Below are 15103 nucleotides of genomic sequence, written 5' to 3'. Positions count from 1 at the left end.
TGACCACTACTACTGAGAACGGAGAATCCGATGCTCAGCCAAATCTCCCAATCACTGCAGCAGGACCGGAGTATCCTACTGCGGTTAATGGACGGAGTATCCCACTGCTGTTAATGGACGGGGAATCCTACTACTGTTAATCCCACTGCTGTTAATGGACGGAGTATCCCACTGCTGTTCACTGATGGAGAATCCCGGCCAAGTTCAGGAGCTGAGTGACCCTGTCGGAACCCAAACTGAGCACCAGCGAGCAGGTTATTGCTGAGTAAATGTCGCTTCATATTATTGTTGACAACAACTTCCATCACTTTGCTGATGATCAAGAGTAGACTGGTGGGGCGGTAATTGACGGGGTTGGATTTGTTCTGCTTTTTGTACACAGAACATACCTGGGCAATTTCACAATTCCACAAACTTTCAAACCCTCTACCACTAATAAACAGTGCAGCCGTGTGTACCATCTACAAGAAGCACTGCAGTAACTCACCAAGGTTCGTTAGACAACACCTTCCAAACCCACGGCCTTCACCATCTAGAAGGACAAGAGCAGCTGATACCCTGGAAACCCCATCACTGAGAGGTTCCCCTCCAAGTCACTCATCACACTGACTTGGAAATATATCGCTGCTCCTTCACTGTTGCTGGGGCAAAATCCTGGAACTCCCTCCCTAGCAGCACTGTGGGTGTACCTACACCACAGGGCCTGCGGCGGTTCAAGAAGGCAGCTCATCTTCACCTGATGAAAGGCAGCTCGGGATGGGCAATAAATGCTGGCCTAGTCAACAATGCCCAGAAGCCGTAAATGGATTAAAACAAATTTCCACATTTCCGGGTAGATGTCAGTGTTGTAGCTGGACTGGAACGGTTTAGCTAGGGGGTGCAGGTATTTCTGGAGCAGAAGCCTTCAGTATTATTGCTGGAATATAACCTTTTCAGTATGTGCCTTCAATAATTTCCTGATACCATGCGGAGTGAATCAAATTGACTGAAGACTGACATCTTGATGCTGGGAATCTTCGGAGGAAATCGAGATGGATTAACCATTCGGCACTTCTGGCTGAAGATCATTGCGAATGCTTCAGCCTTGTCTTTTGCACTGATATGCTGGGCTCTTCATCATTGAGCATGGGGATATTTGAGGAGCCTCCTCCTCCTGTTAGTTGTTTGATTGACAACCACCATTCAGAAATGTATATGGCAGGAATGCAGAGCTTAGATCTGATCAGTCGGTTGTGGGATCGCTTAGCTCTGTCTTGCGCTTTCTGCTTCTGCTGTTTGGCATTCTTGTATTGTAGCTTCACCAGGTTGACACCTCATTTATCGGCATGCTTGGTGTTGCCGCTGGCATGTCCTCCTGCACTCTTCATTGAACCAGGGTTGATTCCCCAGCAAGTTGGTAATGGTGGAGTGGGGATATGCTGGGCTTTGAGATTGCAGTTTGTTCCTGCGTACAATTCTGTTGTTTCTGTACCTTAGGGGTGCCAGTTTTGAATTGTTAGATCTGTTTGAGATCTATCCCATCTTGTCTTTTTATATGCTTGACTTGAGACTATTTTTAATTATTCAAATATCAGAATCCTTTGAGGACAAGGTCAAGTCGTCGTCACTTTTGTTAGTTCCTTCACCACATGCAGTAGACCAGATTGAGCGGCTATGTCCTTTAGGACCAGGCAGATTCAGTCAGTATTGATGCTACCGAGTGACTTTTGGTAATGGACACTGAAGTCCCCCACCCAGAGAACATTCTGTGCCCTTGCTACCCTTAGTGATTTCCCCAAGTGATGTTCAACATGGAGACGTACTGATTCAGCAGTTGAGTGTCAGTCGGTAGGTGTTAACCAGCAGGAGATTTTCGTGCCCATGTTTGACTTGATGCCATATGTCTTCAGAAGGCACGGTGAAATCGGGATCCCGCCGTATTTCCATACAATTAACAAGAGCCACCAACGGCCTCCTGTCATTCAGTGGCCTCCCAGCAAGTGGTCACGCTGGCACTGATTAGTACTCCTTTTGAAAAACGTGAATCTGCGGAAGCGCTTCTGTGGTGAGCTGAAGAGTGGGTAGCCATCTTTGCTCACAGGCAAAGAGCCTGCGGGCGCTGGGCTTGCCACCCCAATGCTTGGCAGGGAGTGGGGGGACCCTCGGCTGGGGGCGGGGAACCCTCTGCAGGGGTGGGCCATCATGGGAGGGTTTGGGGAGGCACTGGGGGGGGGCTACCCGGGGACAAGTGCATGCGGCACCACCATGCCAACCCCTGGACCATTCCGGGGGCAATACTTGTCCCTGCCCGTCTGCCCCACTGACCATCCGTAACCCCCACCGACTGCCGAGGCCTCTGGTCGTGTGGCTGAAGGCTATCGCTAATCGGGAATTGGCAATCGTGGTTAAGTGAGCACTTCACACAACCCAAGTGGATACCCGTGGGTGGTGGGTCATGTAACATGTGGGAGTGATTGCCCAGCATTACCAATCACACCTTGATGTATGGAGACCGTGCCTTAACACTGCGGGAGGCAAAACCACACTCACAACAGCCAACTTCCGAACACCCAGGGGCTGGGACACCTCTCCGAGGACATGCCCATGGCTGGAGGGTGGATGAGTGCCACAAGGAGGCCAAGAGTTCGGAGGTCGTCACGCATTGCAGAAGAAAGTGACGGAGGCATCATCCTAGTTGCACACAAGGTTTCTATTGTGTTTTACAATTCCCCACGCTCCCAATGGTGCTATCCCCTCCCCACCCCTGCCTCCTCACCCCTACATACCCCCCACACCCTCGCCCAGTGCCCTCAGTGATCCTCAATGTGCTTTACCCTTCTAGCTCTAACATTACGTCTAAGTGGGTCCCCAGGATGCACACCTGAGGTGGAGGCAGCCAGCTGCTTACCACATCCCGCAGCCTTCGATGCCCCTGCGGGACGTCCTCTGGGGGCACTGAGGCCGCAGGGCTCCGGCTCACTTGTCGGCAGGACATGTCCTGTCATGTGTGCTGGCTGCGAGATGTGGCCTCATCAGAGGGGTGGAACTTGGGAGAGATGGTGGCCACTGTCGCCCCTCTATGGGACGTGTCCGGGTTGGTGCCCCCTTCTCCCACTAGGTGCCCATAGGGCCCTGGGATTCACCTTGGGACGGAGGGACAGTTGGTTCAAGCCCCAGCTGCCCCTGCATCATCTGGCTCTGCCAACCTTGGCGGTGCCCCATGGCCGTGCCATCATGTCAACATCCTCGGCGATTCTCCTCAGTGACTGAATGCTCTGCAGCCCCTCGACAATGCCTAACTGCGACTAGGACAAGCTCCGAAGTGCCTCGCCCATGTTGATCTGGGAGGTCATTAAGATCAGCCTGGTACTGGGTCACATTCCCCCGGCGAGGCAGACATTCTGCCAAGACCCTCAGCCATCGTCGTCACCGATGGACTAATGGTGCTGGTGTTGCGCACCAGGCTGTCCAATGCGGTCGCCACCCTAGCAATGTTGGCCTCAGTGCCAAGCACTGGTGGTGACATCTCCTACACCTGTAGCCTCTGGGACTCCTCCAAGCATCTATGGATCTGCTGGAGTGATGCTGACATCTCCCTCTGAATGTCCGGCTGCTCCCTAAAATCTCTCTCAGCTCCGGGATGACCTCTTCCACAGGTTCAGCATCAGGCTGAGACCCACCTGGGTCCAGGGATTCAGCAGATCTCCAACTGCTGTCTCACCTGGTGGTTCTTGTCTCCACCTGGTGTACATCAGCAGCAGTGTGGTGCTCACCAGATTGTGCCCCAGAAGCCTGACCACTAACATTTCCCACCCAGATGAGTGTATCTGCACTGATGGAGAATGGGGATGACGGCTGTGACAGGGATATTATGATGGCACCTCGGAGCTCTCCTCCGAGGTATTTTCCTGGGAGACTGGAGAGGGGCCACCCAGGAGTGGCCGGCGTCATTGACTGGAGGACCTGCAGGGGAATGGACATATGGTGAGTGGGAGGCATTGGTCAGTCAGTAAGGCAATACCATCGCACGTTTGACAGCTCCTCAAGGTGGAGGGCGATGGTTCCTCACTTCTGCAGCATCCACCGACCTCCGCCATGGTGACCGCTCCGTCCTCAGCCACACCAGTCACCTCCAGGACACGCTCTTCAAACGAGGTGTGGATTCTTATGTCTGACACCACCACCACCAGTCTGGACCCTGTCCCAGCGATCGTTGGAGAGCTTTTCCTGAGGACATACAGAGAGGGCATTGTTTGGTTCCCAGTGGTGGGAGGGAGTGTGTGAAGGAAGGGTTGGGGGGGTTGAAGGGGAGGGGATGGAGGGTGTGTTAGAGGTTACATGGCAAGCTGGGGGGTGGACACTCCTGTGGGGGTGGAAAGGCAGGTCTTGGGGGAGGGGCGGGCCTTCATTGGTGTCTACTCACTCGTGCTGCCCGGTGTAAGTCATTAACCTTTCTTCTGCACTGGAGGCTGGTCCTTCTGGTCACACTCCCGGGCTCACAGCCCCCACCACTTCATCCCAGGCAGCATTGGGACCCTCGGGGCAACAGGACATCCCTCCTGGCCTGCACAGCATTTCGCAGCCTCCCCAGATATGCATCCTCGAACCTTGTGGACTCCCAGGGCAACTCCCTCCCAACTGAATACCACGTGCTGCTGTTCTAGTCTGTCTGTCCATCAGGTGGGACAGGACATATCCAGGGACAGTGATTATAGAATCGTAAAATTTACAGTGTAGAAGGGGACCATTTGGCGCACCAAATCTGCACCATCCCTTGGAAAGAGCACCCTACCCAAGCCCACACCTCCACCCTATCCCCATAACCCAGTAACCCCACCTAACCTTTTGGACACTAAGGGTGATTTAGCATGGCCAATCCACCTAACCTGCACATCTTTGGACTGTGGGAGGAAACCGGAGCACTGGAGGAATCCCATGCAGACACGGGAAGGAAGTGCAAACTCCACACAGTCACCTGAGGCCGGAATTGAACCCGGGACCCTGGAGCTGTGAGGCACAGTGCTAACCATGCCGCCCGTGAGGGTGGAATCTGGGACATTGTCTGTAAGCAATGATTCCGTGTGTATGACTATGTCAGGCTGTTGCTTGACTAGCCCATGGGACATCTTTCCCAATTTTGGCACATTGGGTTTGCCGTTACAGTTTCCAGTGCCCAGGTCAATCCCATTTTTAGATATTGTAGTGAACAAAGAGCAAAGAACATAGAAAATTTCAGCACAGGAACAGTCCATTCGGCCCTCCCAGCCTACGCCGATCCAGATCCTTTATCTAAACCTGTCTTCTATTTTTCAAGGATATACTTCCCTCTGTTCCCCGCCCGTTCATATATCTGTCTAGGTGCATCTTAAATGATGCTATCGTGCCCGCCTCTACCACCTCCGCTGGCAAAGCGTTCCAGGCACCCACCGCCTTCTGCGTGAAAAACGTTCCATGCACATCTCCCTTAAACTTTCCCCCTCTCACCTTGAAATCGTGACTCCTTGTAATTGGCACCCCCACTCTTGGAAAAAACTTGTTGCTATCCACCTTGTCCATACCTCTCATAATTTTGTAGACCTCAATCAGGTCCCCCCCTCAACCTCCGTCTTTCCAACAAAAACAACCCTAATCTACTCAACCTTTCTTCATAGCAAGCACCCTCCATACCAGGCAACATCCTGGTGAACCTCCTCTGCACCTTCTCTAAAGCATCCACATCCTTCTGGTAATGTGGCGACCAGAACTGCACGCAGAATTCCAAATGTGGCCTAACCAAAGTCCTATACAACTGTAACATGACCTGCCGACTCTTGTACTCAATACCCCATCCGATGAAGGCAAGCATGCTGTATGCCTTCTTGACCACTCTATCGACCTGCGTTGCCACCTGAAGGGGACAATGGACCTGAACTCCCAGATCTCTCTGTACATCAATTTTCCTCAGGACTCTTCCATTGACCATATCGTCCGCTCTTGAATTAGATCTTCCAAAATGCATCACCTCGCATTTGCCTGGATTGAACTCCATCTGCCATTTCTCTGCCCAACTCTCCAATCAATCTATATTTTGCTGGATTCTCTGACAGTCCTCCTCACTATCTGCAACTCCACCAATCTTAGTATCATCTGCAAACTTTGGTTTGATACAACTGAATGGCTTGCTGGGACATTTCAGTGGGCGCTTAAGAATCAACTGTCATGATGTACATCAGCATATCATGGTGCAATCACACACACACTGACACACTGATGGACATACAGTAGGACCAACCAGCATACACAACATCGCAGCCAATCACCAGTGAGAGCACATGCACTATAAAGACAGGGGACACCAGAGATCCCGCTCATTCTAGCAGCAGCCAGCTCAGAGCACAGAGCTCACAGCCTGCCTCTCAGACGTTCACCGTGTGCTGAGTGCCTCACCTAGGTAATGATAGGACAGGGTCCACAGATAAGCTGGTAATGCATGTACCCAAGCTTACAGTATATTATTACAGTTGAGTTGTTAATAAAATAGAGTTACACCATCTCCAGCCATGTTGACCTGTTTGTAGACCAGAACACCCAGCACGACATGGTTCCAGGAGTGGACGCATACTAGCCCCTGTGAGACCTACCTGCAACTTATCAGCAATCCGCCATCCTGCAGCATGGAGAACATCAACCCGCCGCTGCCGCTACGCATCGCTGGCAATCTCGGGGTGAATTGGAAGCTTTTTAAACAGCGCTTCCAGTTCTTCCTAGAGGCCACAGACAGGGAGAATGCATTGGACATCAGGAAGATTGCCCTTCTTCTCTCCACGGCAGGGCAACACGCCATCCACATCTTTAACTCCCTTACATTCGCGGACGGCGAGGACAAAACCAAATACAAGACGGTGCTCCTAAAATTTGATGAACACTTCAGCGTTGAAGTTAACGAAAGCTTTGAAAGGTACCTGTTCCAGCAGCGCCTGCAGGGTAAGGACGAGCCTTTCCAGTTTTATTTAATGCACCTCCGCATCCTCGCCCAGTCCTGCGGCTATGGGCCCACCTCTGACACCATGATACGTGACCAGATAGTTTTTGGGGTCATGTCGGACACCCTGCGCCAGCAGCTCCTTAAAATCAAGCAACTCACCCTAGCGACGGCCATCGAGACCTGCCTCGCTTGTACGCGCCAAAAGAGGGGACGTTGACGCGGAGGAATGCGATGCACAGGCGCGCACTATGCACGACCGCACCACGCATGTGCGGTGGTGCAACGAACGCACTAACGTCATGACATGCGGCAACTGTGGCTCCGCCCATTTAAAGCGGCAATGTTCGGCCAAAGCGCGACAATGCCTACGTTGTGGCAGCCTTGGCCACTATGCTGCCTGCTGTCGAGCACCTCAGCCTGCCAACTCGTAACAGTTTAACCAGCCTCGCAGAAATGTTCGGGCAATTCTACCCACGTTCACCGAGTCCGATCCTGACATCATACAGACCAGTGACACTGAGGACAGGGCGCCTTTCCGCATTGCTGTCATCAACAAGAACAAGCTGTCCCCGAGTCGAACACACCAGCCGCTGTTGGTGCACAGCATTGATCCGGACGACGAGCGGTGTGCCACCCTGACGGTCAACCGATCCCAGATCACATTCCGCCTGGACACGGGTGCTTCTGCAAATCTCCTCGCATGGTCAGCATTTCAAACTCTGAGGGTAAAGCCAGCAATTCTTCCATCCATCTGTCAACTGGTCGACTATAATGGCAACGTCATTCCCGCCACGGGGTCGTGCCAACTCGAAGTGACGCACAACTCGCGTAAAGCCATCCCACCCTTCGAGATCGTGGGCTCTTTAAAGGACTCTCTGCTAGGCGCACAGGCGTGCAAACTCCTCCACCTCGTTCAGCGAGTACACTCTCTCTCTCCAGAAGGCACGTCTGACTTCCAAGATGCGGAATTCAGGGCGCAACTAAACTCAATCCTCTCTCACAACCAGAAGGCTTTCGAGGGCATGGGTACACTGCCCTACACATACAAAATCCTGCTCAAACAGGATGCCACCCCGGTAGTTCATGCACCTCGCAGAGTCCCAGCACCCCTCAAGGACCGCCTCAAGCAACAGCTGCAGGACTTTCAGGACCAAGGAGTGCTTTCCCGGGTGACGGAGCCAACTGCATGGGTCAGCTCCATGGTGTGTGTCAAGAAGCCTTCCGGCAAGCTCCGGATCTGTATTGACCCGAAAGACTTAAATCGCAATGTATTGAGGGAACATTACCCTATACCCAAACGTGAGGAGATCACTTGCGAGATGGCTCGGGCAAAAATATTCACCAAGCTTGATACCTCAAAGGGCTTCTGGCAGATTCAATTGGATCAGTCCAGCAGGAAGCTGTGTACCTTCAACACTCCATTTGGCAGATACTGCTACTATAGGATGCCATTTGGAATCATATCGGCCTCTGAAGTTTTCCATCGCATCATGGAACAGATGATGGAGGGCATCGAAGGCGTGTGCGTCTATGTGGACGATATCATTATTTGGTCTACCACACCGCAGGAGCATATCAGTCGCCTCCAACGCGTCTTTCAACTGATACGGGACCAGGGCCTGCGCCTCAACAGAGCCAAATGTTCTTTTGGCCAAACCGAGCTCAAGGTCTTGGGGGACCACTCTCCCGGTTGGGTGTGCGGCTTGATGCCGACAAGGTGGCAGCCATCACGGCTATGCAGACAAGAAGGCGGTGCTACGCTTTCTAGGAATGGTCAACTTCCTGGGAAAATTCATCCCTAACCTCGCTTCCCACTACAGCTCTCTGGCACCTTGTCAGGAAGACAACTGAATTCCAGTGGCTTCCCACCCACCAGCGTGAATGGGAGGAGCTCAAGATCAAGCTTACCACCGCCCCGGTACTGGCGTTCTTCGATCCTGCAAGGGAGACGAAGATCTCGACTGACGCCAGCCAATCCGGCATTGGGGGGTCTTCCTGCAACGAGATGACACCTCATCATGGGCCCCTGTCGCCTATGCGTCACGTGCCATGACCCCCACAGAGCAGCGCTCTGCACAAATTGAGAAGGAGTGCATAGGCCTGTTGACTGGCGTTGACAAGTTCCACGACTCTGTGTATGGCCTTCCCCAGTTCACTGTCGAGACCGACCATCGCCCGCTGATTGGCATCATCCAAAAGGGCCTTAATGACATGATCCCTCGCCTCCAGCGCATTCTGCTCAAACTTTGGAGGTACGACTTCCAATTTGTATACACCCCGGGTAAGGACCTGATCATAGCAGACGCTCTGTCCAGGGCAGTCGACACTCCGTCCGACCCAGAGGGGTTCGTTGGCCAAGTCGACGCACATGTAGCCTTCACTTATGCCAATCTGCCGGCCACTGACGAATGCCTTGCCCACATTCGCCGTGAGACTGCGGCTGACCCCCTTCTGCAACATATGATGCGCCACATGACGGACGGGTGGCTCAAGGGACAATGCCCACAGTTTTACAACATTCGGGGTGACTTGGCAGTCGTGGATGGTGTCCTCCTGAAGCTGGACTGCATTGTGATCCTACACAGCATGCACCGGCTTGTCTTAGAACAGCTGCACGAAGGCCATCTCAGCGTTGAGAAGTGCCGACGGAGGGCCCGAGAGGCTGTATACTGGCTGGGAATAAATGAGGACATTGCCAACACTGTGCTCAATTGCCCCACCTGTCAGCGGTTCCAGCCGGCACAACCACGTGAGACCCTTCAGCCCCATGAGTTGGTCACGTCCCCCTGGTCGAAGGTGGGCGTGGACCTGCTCCATGCGCTCGGCAGGGACTACATCATCATCATCGACTACTTTTCCAGCTATCCTGAGGTCATACGCCTGTACGACACCACGTCATCGGCTGTTATCCGGGCCTGTAAGGAGACCTTTGCTCGCCACGGCATTCCGCTCACCGTGATGTCAGACAATGGCCCCTACTTCGCGAGTCAGGAATGGTCTTCCTTTGCTAGTGCATACAACTTTGCACATGTGACGTCCAGTCCCCTGCACCCTCAGTCAAATGGCAAAGCAGAGAAGGGTGTCCACATTGTAAAAAGGCTCCTCTGCAAGGCTGCTGATGCAGGATCTGACTTCTGCCTCGCCTTGCTGGCCTATCGCTCGGCCCCACTGTCCACGGGCCTATCGCCGGCCCAACTGCTTATGGGTCGCACCCTCAGGACCACTGTGCCGTCTAGTCACATTCCTGACCTCGACCATGCTCCGGTACTTCAGCGGATGCAACAGGAGCGTGAGCAACACAATGAGGCTCATGATGCTCGGGCGACTGATCTTCCTGCCCTGGTGCCTGCAGATCATGTCCGCATACATCTTCCGGAGGGTGGCTGGTCGGCAACCACTGAGGTTCTTAGACAGGTGGCTCCCCACTCGTTTCTGGTTCGTTTGCCTGATGGCTCCATTCGCCGCCGCAATCGACGTGCCCTTCATCTGGTTCCACGCTCGCTACGAAATTCTGCACCGGTGCCACGCCCTCCTGTTGTCCCTGACATGGACTTTGTTGAGCTTCCGGATACCCTGCCTCCTCCTCACTCGACCGTGGCCCAGCCCATTCCTCAGCCGGTGGATCCTGAACCACCCTTGAGGCGGTCAACCCAAATTCCTCGCCCACCCCAAAGACTTGATTTATAAACCTTGCACTATTGGACTCACTGACTTGTTCTGCCGTATTGTTTAAGAGTTTTTCATCGTTTGTTAATAGCATTTGTTTCATTCTTGGTGTAATATAGTTTTCCCCTGCGCCTGGCACCTTCCTGTGTATATAGCATAGCCACCTGCACATATTGATGTAAATAATGCACACACATGATCAGACAAACTCACTACACTTTATTTATTCTCATGTGGGCACATATTCTTTGCAAAAAGGGGGGATGTCATGATATACATCAGCATATCATGGTGCAATCACACACACACTGACACACTGATGGACATACAGTAGGACCAACCAGCATACACAACATCGCAGCCAACCACCAGTGAGAGCACATGCACTATAAAGAAAGGGAACACCAGAGTTCCCGCTCATTCTAGCAGCAGCCAGCTCAGAGCACAGAGCTCACAGCCTGCCTCTCAGATATGTGCTGAGTGCCTCACCTAGATAGTGATAGGACAGGGTCCACAGATAAGCTGGTAATGCACGTACCCAAGCTTACAGTATATTATTACAGTTGAGTTGTTAATAAAATAGAGTTGCACCATCTCCAGCCGAGTTGACCTGTATGTAGACCAGAACACCCAACACGACATCAGCCACATTGCTGTAGATACCCAAGGGCTGTTATGTTCCGGACAACAGCCCAGCCCAAAGTTCATTGACTTTCATCAGGACTGAGTGATCCCAATGGTGGACGGGGCTGGAAAATCCTGCCCCTGGTTTGCAGAATGCAGGTTCCATATGTCACTGGTTTCAACTGTCCTGTTATGATAAAATAACACAAAGGATTCCGAAATGTAAATATTTAAAAGTGGTCTCAAGTTAAGCATATAAAAAAGACAAGATTGTTGGGGAGGTGATGATCAGAAAAGTGCCTCTTTCCTACCCGCCACACTGGAGTTGCTCGGGAGTGAATGTTAGTTTAAATGCCTTGTCCTTGTTATTGAATGTGAGAAATATCTGGTTAAGCTCAAAAATAACAGCAACTTCATCATTTATTACCATATTGGCATTTTCTGTTAACTGTCCAAATAATAGTACTAACTTGGTGTAATCATTTTGTACGATGGAATCAACAACTTAAAGTTGTTTTGCTGATGTGGAATAATTTGTGACAATATTTTGAAATGTTGTCTATGCAATGTTACATTGCCTAAGATAATATTAACAGTTTTTAAATCTGCCAATGCACATGATTCTTTTGTTCACCGATGTTTACTGCTGATTGTTAATTGTATATTGCAATCACTTTATTTTCCTGTTTACAATACTTGGCACTTTACACGTTGCCCTTAGAAATTCCAGCTTCCTTTCTTTCTTAATCTCTGGCACAGCTTTCCTCCCTTTTAGGAGCATAGCTGCTTCAGTTGTTTGGAGACCGGAAGAGGAAGGGACACCATTTCTATTTCCATAAAGATTATGCCCGATATGTCTCTTGTCTCACTTCATTCTGTTGTGCATTTATTTTCTTCTTTGCTTCTGCTGTATCAAACACACAAGTTCTTGGCTGTGCTTAAGAGAAAAATCTGCACTCTGTATAATCTAATCCTTTCCTATTCCAAAGCAATTTAAACAGTATCAAGATAAGCTGCAACGTTATGTATTCGTTCATGGGATGTGGGCGTCATTGGTTGGACCAGTACTTATTGTCCATCCCTAATTGTCCTTGAAAAGGTGGTCGTGTGCCACAGTCTTGAACTGCTGCATAAAAATGCTCCAATTTTCAACTCAATTATAACATGTTCTAGCCACTGCCTGTGGCAGAAAAAGGGTGTGGGGCGAGGGGTGGGGTTTGGTGGGGGAGGCAGGCAGAGGGAGGGTTGGTAGGGATGATACTGAACAGACAGCGGGCCATTCTCTCTAGGAAAATGAAGGAAAGGCTCGGGCTAGCTGTTGCGGGCCTTCAAGCCAAGAACTGCAGAGCACCATCACCAGAGCCTTGGTGCAAGTTGTGGTAGTCACCCCTGTTTGTATAATATGTGTATTAGAGGTAATACGGTTAGGCTCCTGTACTACAGGTACGGGGTATATCCCTGCCTGCTGGCTCTGCCCAGTAGGCGGAGTATAAATGTGTGTGCTCACCGAGCTGCTGCCATTTCGGTAGCAGCTGCAGGAGGCAACACATCTCTGCTTAATAAAGCCTTGATTACTCTCTACTCTCGTCTCGTTGTAATTGATAGTGCATCACAAGTCCTGCTGTTGAGGAATGTGCAAAGATTTGGGACTGGTATGTTCCTAACATCTTGGAAATATGACCCATTATTGATATAAAGTTTCAATCACAGTCTCATTATTATAAAATTGCTTAGGGATTTTGAAGTCCATATAACAATAACTATTTATAATTTATTTAGTGGCAACTTTTTAGAAGTTCGATTGATTCCTATAACATTATATGTACTAATATACAAATGCTTAGTTCTGAAAATCATGCCAGTCAATTGGTTCCTATTTCATATTACTCTTCGAACAAAACATTCGAACAAAACAGCTCCTTTGTCTTTTCATTTTAAAAAAATTGTGGGCATCACTGGTAAAGCCAGCATTTATTGCCCATCTCTAATTGCCCGTTACAGATGGTAGTGAGTCACCTTCATGAACTGCTGCAGTCCATGTGGTGTCGGAATAATCACAGTGCTGTTCGGGAGAGAATCCTGGGACTTTGGCACAGCGACAGTGTAGTCAGGATGGTGTGGGGCTTGGAGGTAGTGTCTGCCCTTGTCCTTTCATTTTGCCACCATAGAAGAGGTTTGAAACTACTTGTCCATCTAGGTGGTAGAGTCCAAGGGTTTGGAAGCGTTGCCGAAAGAGCCTTGGTGAGTTCCTGCAGTGCATCTTGCAGATTGTACACAATGCTGCCACTTTCTACCAATGAGCGGGAGACTCTTCAAGGTGATGGAGGTTTCATGGTTTTAATCCCTAGCCACAGTACATGAAGTGCATCGACCCTATAGTCTCAATTATGCTTTTCCTCTTGTGGCCCTTTGCAGTGGAGATAGTGCTTGTATGAAGGCATACTCCATTCCAGTATTTTTCAAGCATGTTCTCTCTCTTTAATTTCTGAAGGAAGCTTTTCACAGAATTTACAGTGCAGAAGGAGGCCATTCGGCCTATCGAGTCTGCACCGGCTCTTGGAAAGAGCACCCTACCCAAGGTCAACACCTCCACCCCATTTATAATGCCAGAGTTCTAAACCGCTATAACTTAAAAAATGGTTAAAAGTCACATTTCAGTCCAAACTGTGTTTTCATTATCCCATGATTATGCTATAATAACAATTAACAATGATTTTGAACACATGGACCCGACATATAGTTGAATGTAGAGGGAAGTATAAGTTGCTTATGTACATAAACAGGAGAAGTGGACTGTTTTTACATGACCGGAGAATTAAATACCTTCCAGGGAGAAGGTCCATTTACTAGTGAAACCTGTCTGTTTTGCAGCTAGTAAGTGTGGTATTTCATGGAGTAAAGATCCTTTAACAGGCAACTGCTACCAAATCAACCATAATTCAGCTCTAACATGGCATGAAGCAAGAAGAAGTTGTAAGCAACAAAATTCAGACTTGCTGAGTTTGACGGAGCTACACACGCAAACATATCTCTCAGGTAACAAATTGTTGCAGTTCAATGAAATTGTATACATTTTTTTTGTGATGCAAAAGATCCCATTACTAATACATAGCAAATTATTAACTTTATTGATCTGTTGCTGCTAGAATAGCCTCAAAGGTTCCATCATCATGTTGCAATAATCACATTCATGGAAACAGTTTCCAATGCCTAGGCTTGGGTTATATGCTTTCATGCTATTTCTTGTTTGAAGACTGAACCCCAGTGATCTGTGTTTCCATCTGATAGCATCTTCGGTCAAACTTTTATGCTTTCGGACTGACATTCCCAAGTTCCATGACAGCAGAAAGATTAACAGTGACAGCGATGGCTGTTTTTGAGGCCATGAATGAAGACTATACCGGACGATGTGGAAGTCCAGGCGAGATTGGTGATTGTAAGGTCTCAGGAGGAGAATCTAAAGACAACCAAGAATGGATTTCCAGAGCCCTACACAATCACCTTTGTCGTGAAGGTTGCTCTGGGGAAGTAGAAGGGCTGATGCCAACTGCTGACTGATGATCTCTTCCTGGTCAGACTTTTGTCCCCTCTATCACCATAAACCATAATCATAAAACATTTCATATCTCCCCATCTACTCAATGTTTAATATGAACTCTGCTCCTCCACAATCCCTTCTAATCTCTCTTCCTCCTGGACCCATGCCAGAAGAAGAAAATGCATCCCATTATATTTGGATCTGCCACTGACATTATGTAATGTTATGTTTGGATGCAACTAATATAATGGGCTGGATTCTCCGTTGGCGGGATCCTCAATTTCGGCGTCAGCGCACTCACGCCTGCGGATTTCCCGACGGAATGGGGGTGC

General features: G+C 49.9%; 1 protein-coding gene across 1 annotated transcript in view; it reads left to right on the top strand.

The window, feature by feature from the left end:
* The window catches only part of mrc1a (mannose receptor, C type 1a), a 245320-nt gene that overhangs the window by 38732 nt on the left and 191485 nt on the right, over positions 1-15103 (top strand). The window contains exon 4 of the mRNA XM_072508574.1: positions 14105-14269. Within this exon, the coding sequence (XP_072364675.1) occupies positions 14105-14269 (165 nt within the window). The remainder of the gene's footprint in view (positions 1-14104; positions 14270-15103) is intronic.

This window comes from Scyliorhinus torazame, chromosome 6, assembly GCF_047496885.1.
Source record: "Scyliorhinus torazame isolate Kashiwa2021f chromosome 6, sScyTor2.1, whole genome shotgun sequence".
Classification (NCBI taxonomy): Eukaryota; Metazoa; Chordata; class Chondrichthyes; order Carcharhiniformes; family Scyliorhinidae; genus Scyliorhinus; species Scyliorhinus torazame.
This window is presented reverse-complemented; position numbering and strand designations above follow the sequence as displayed.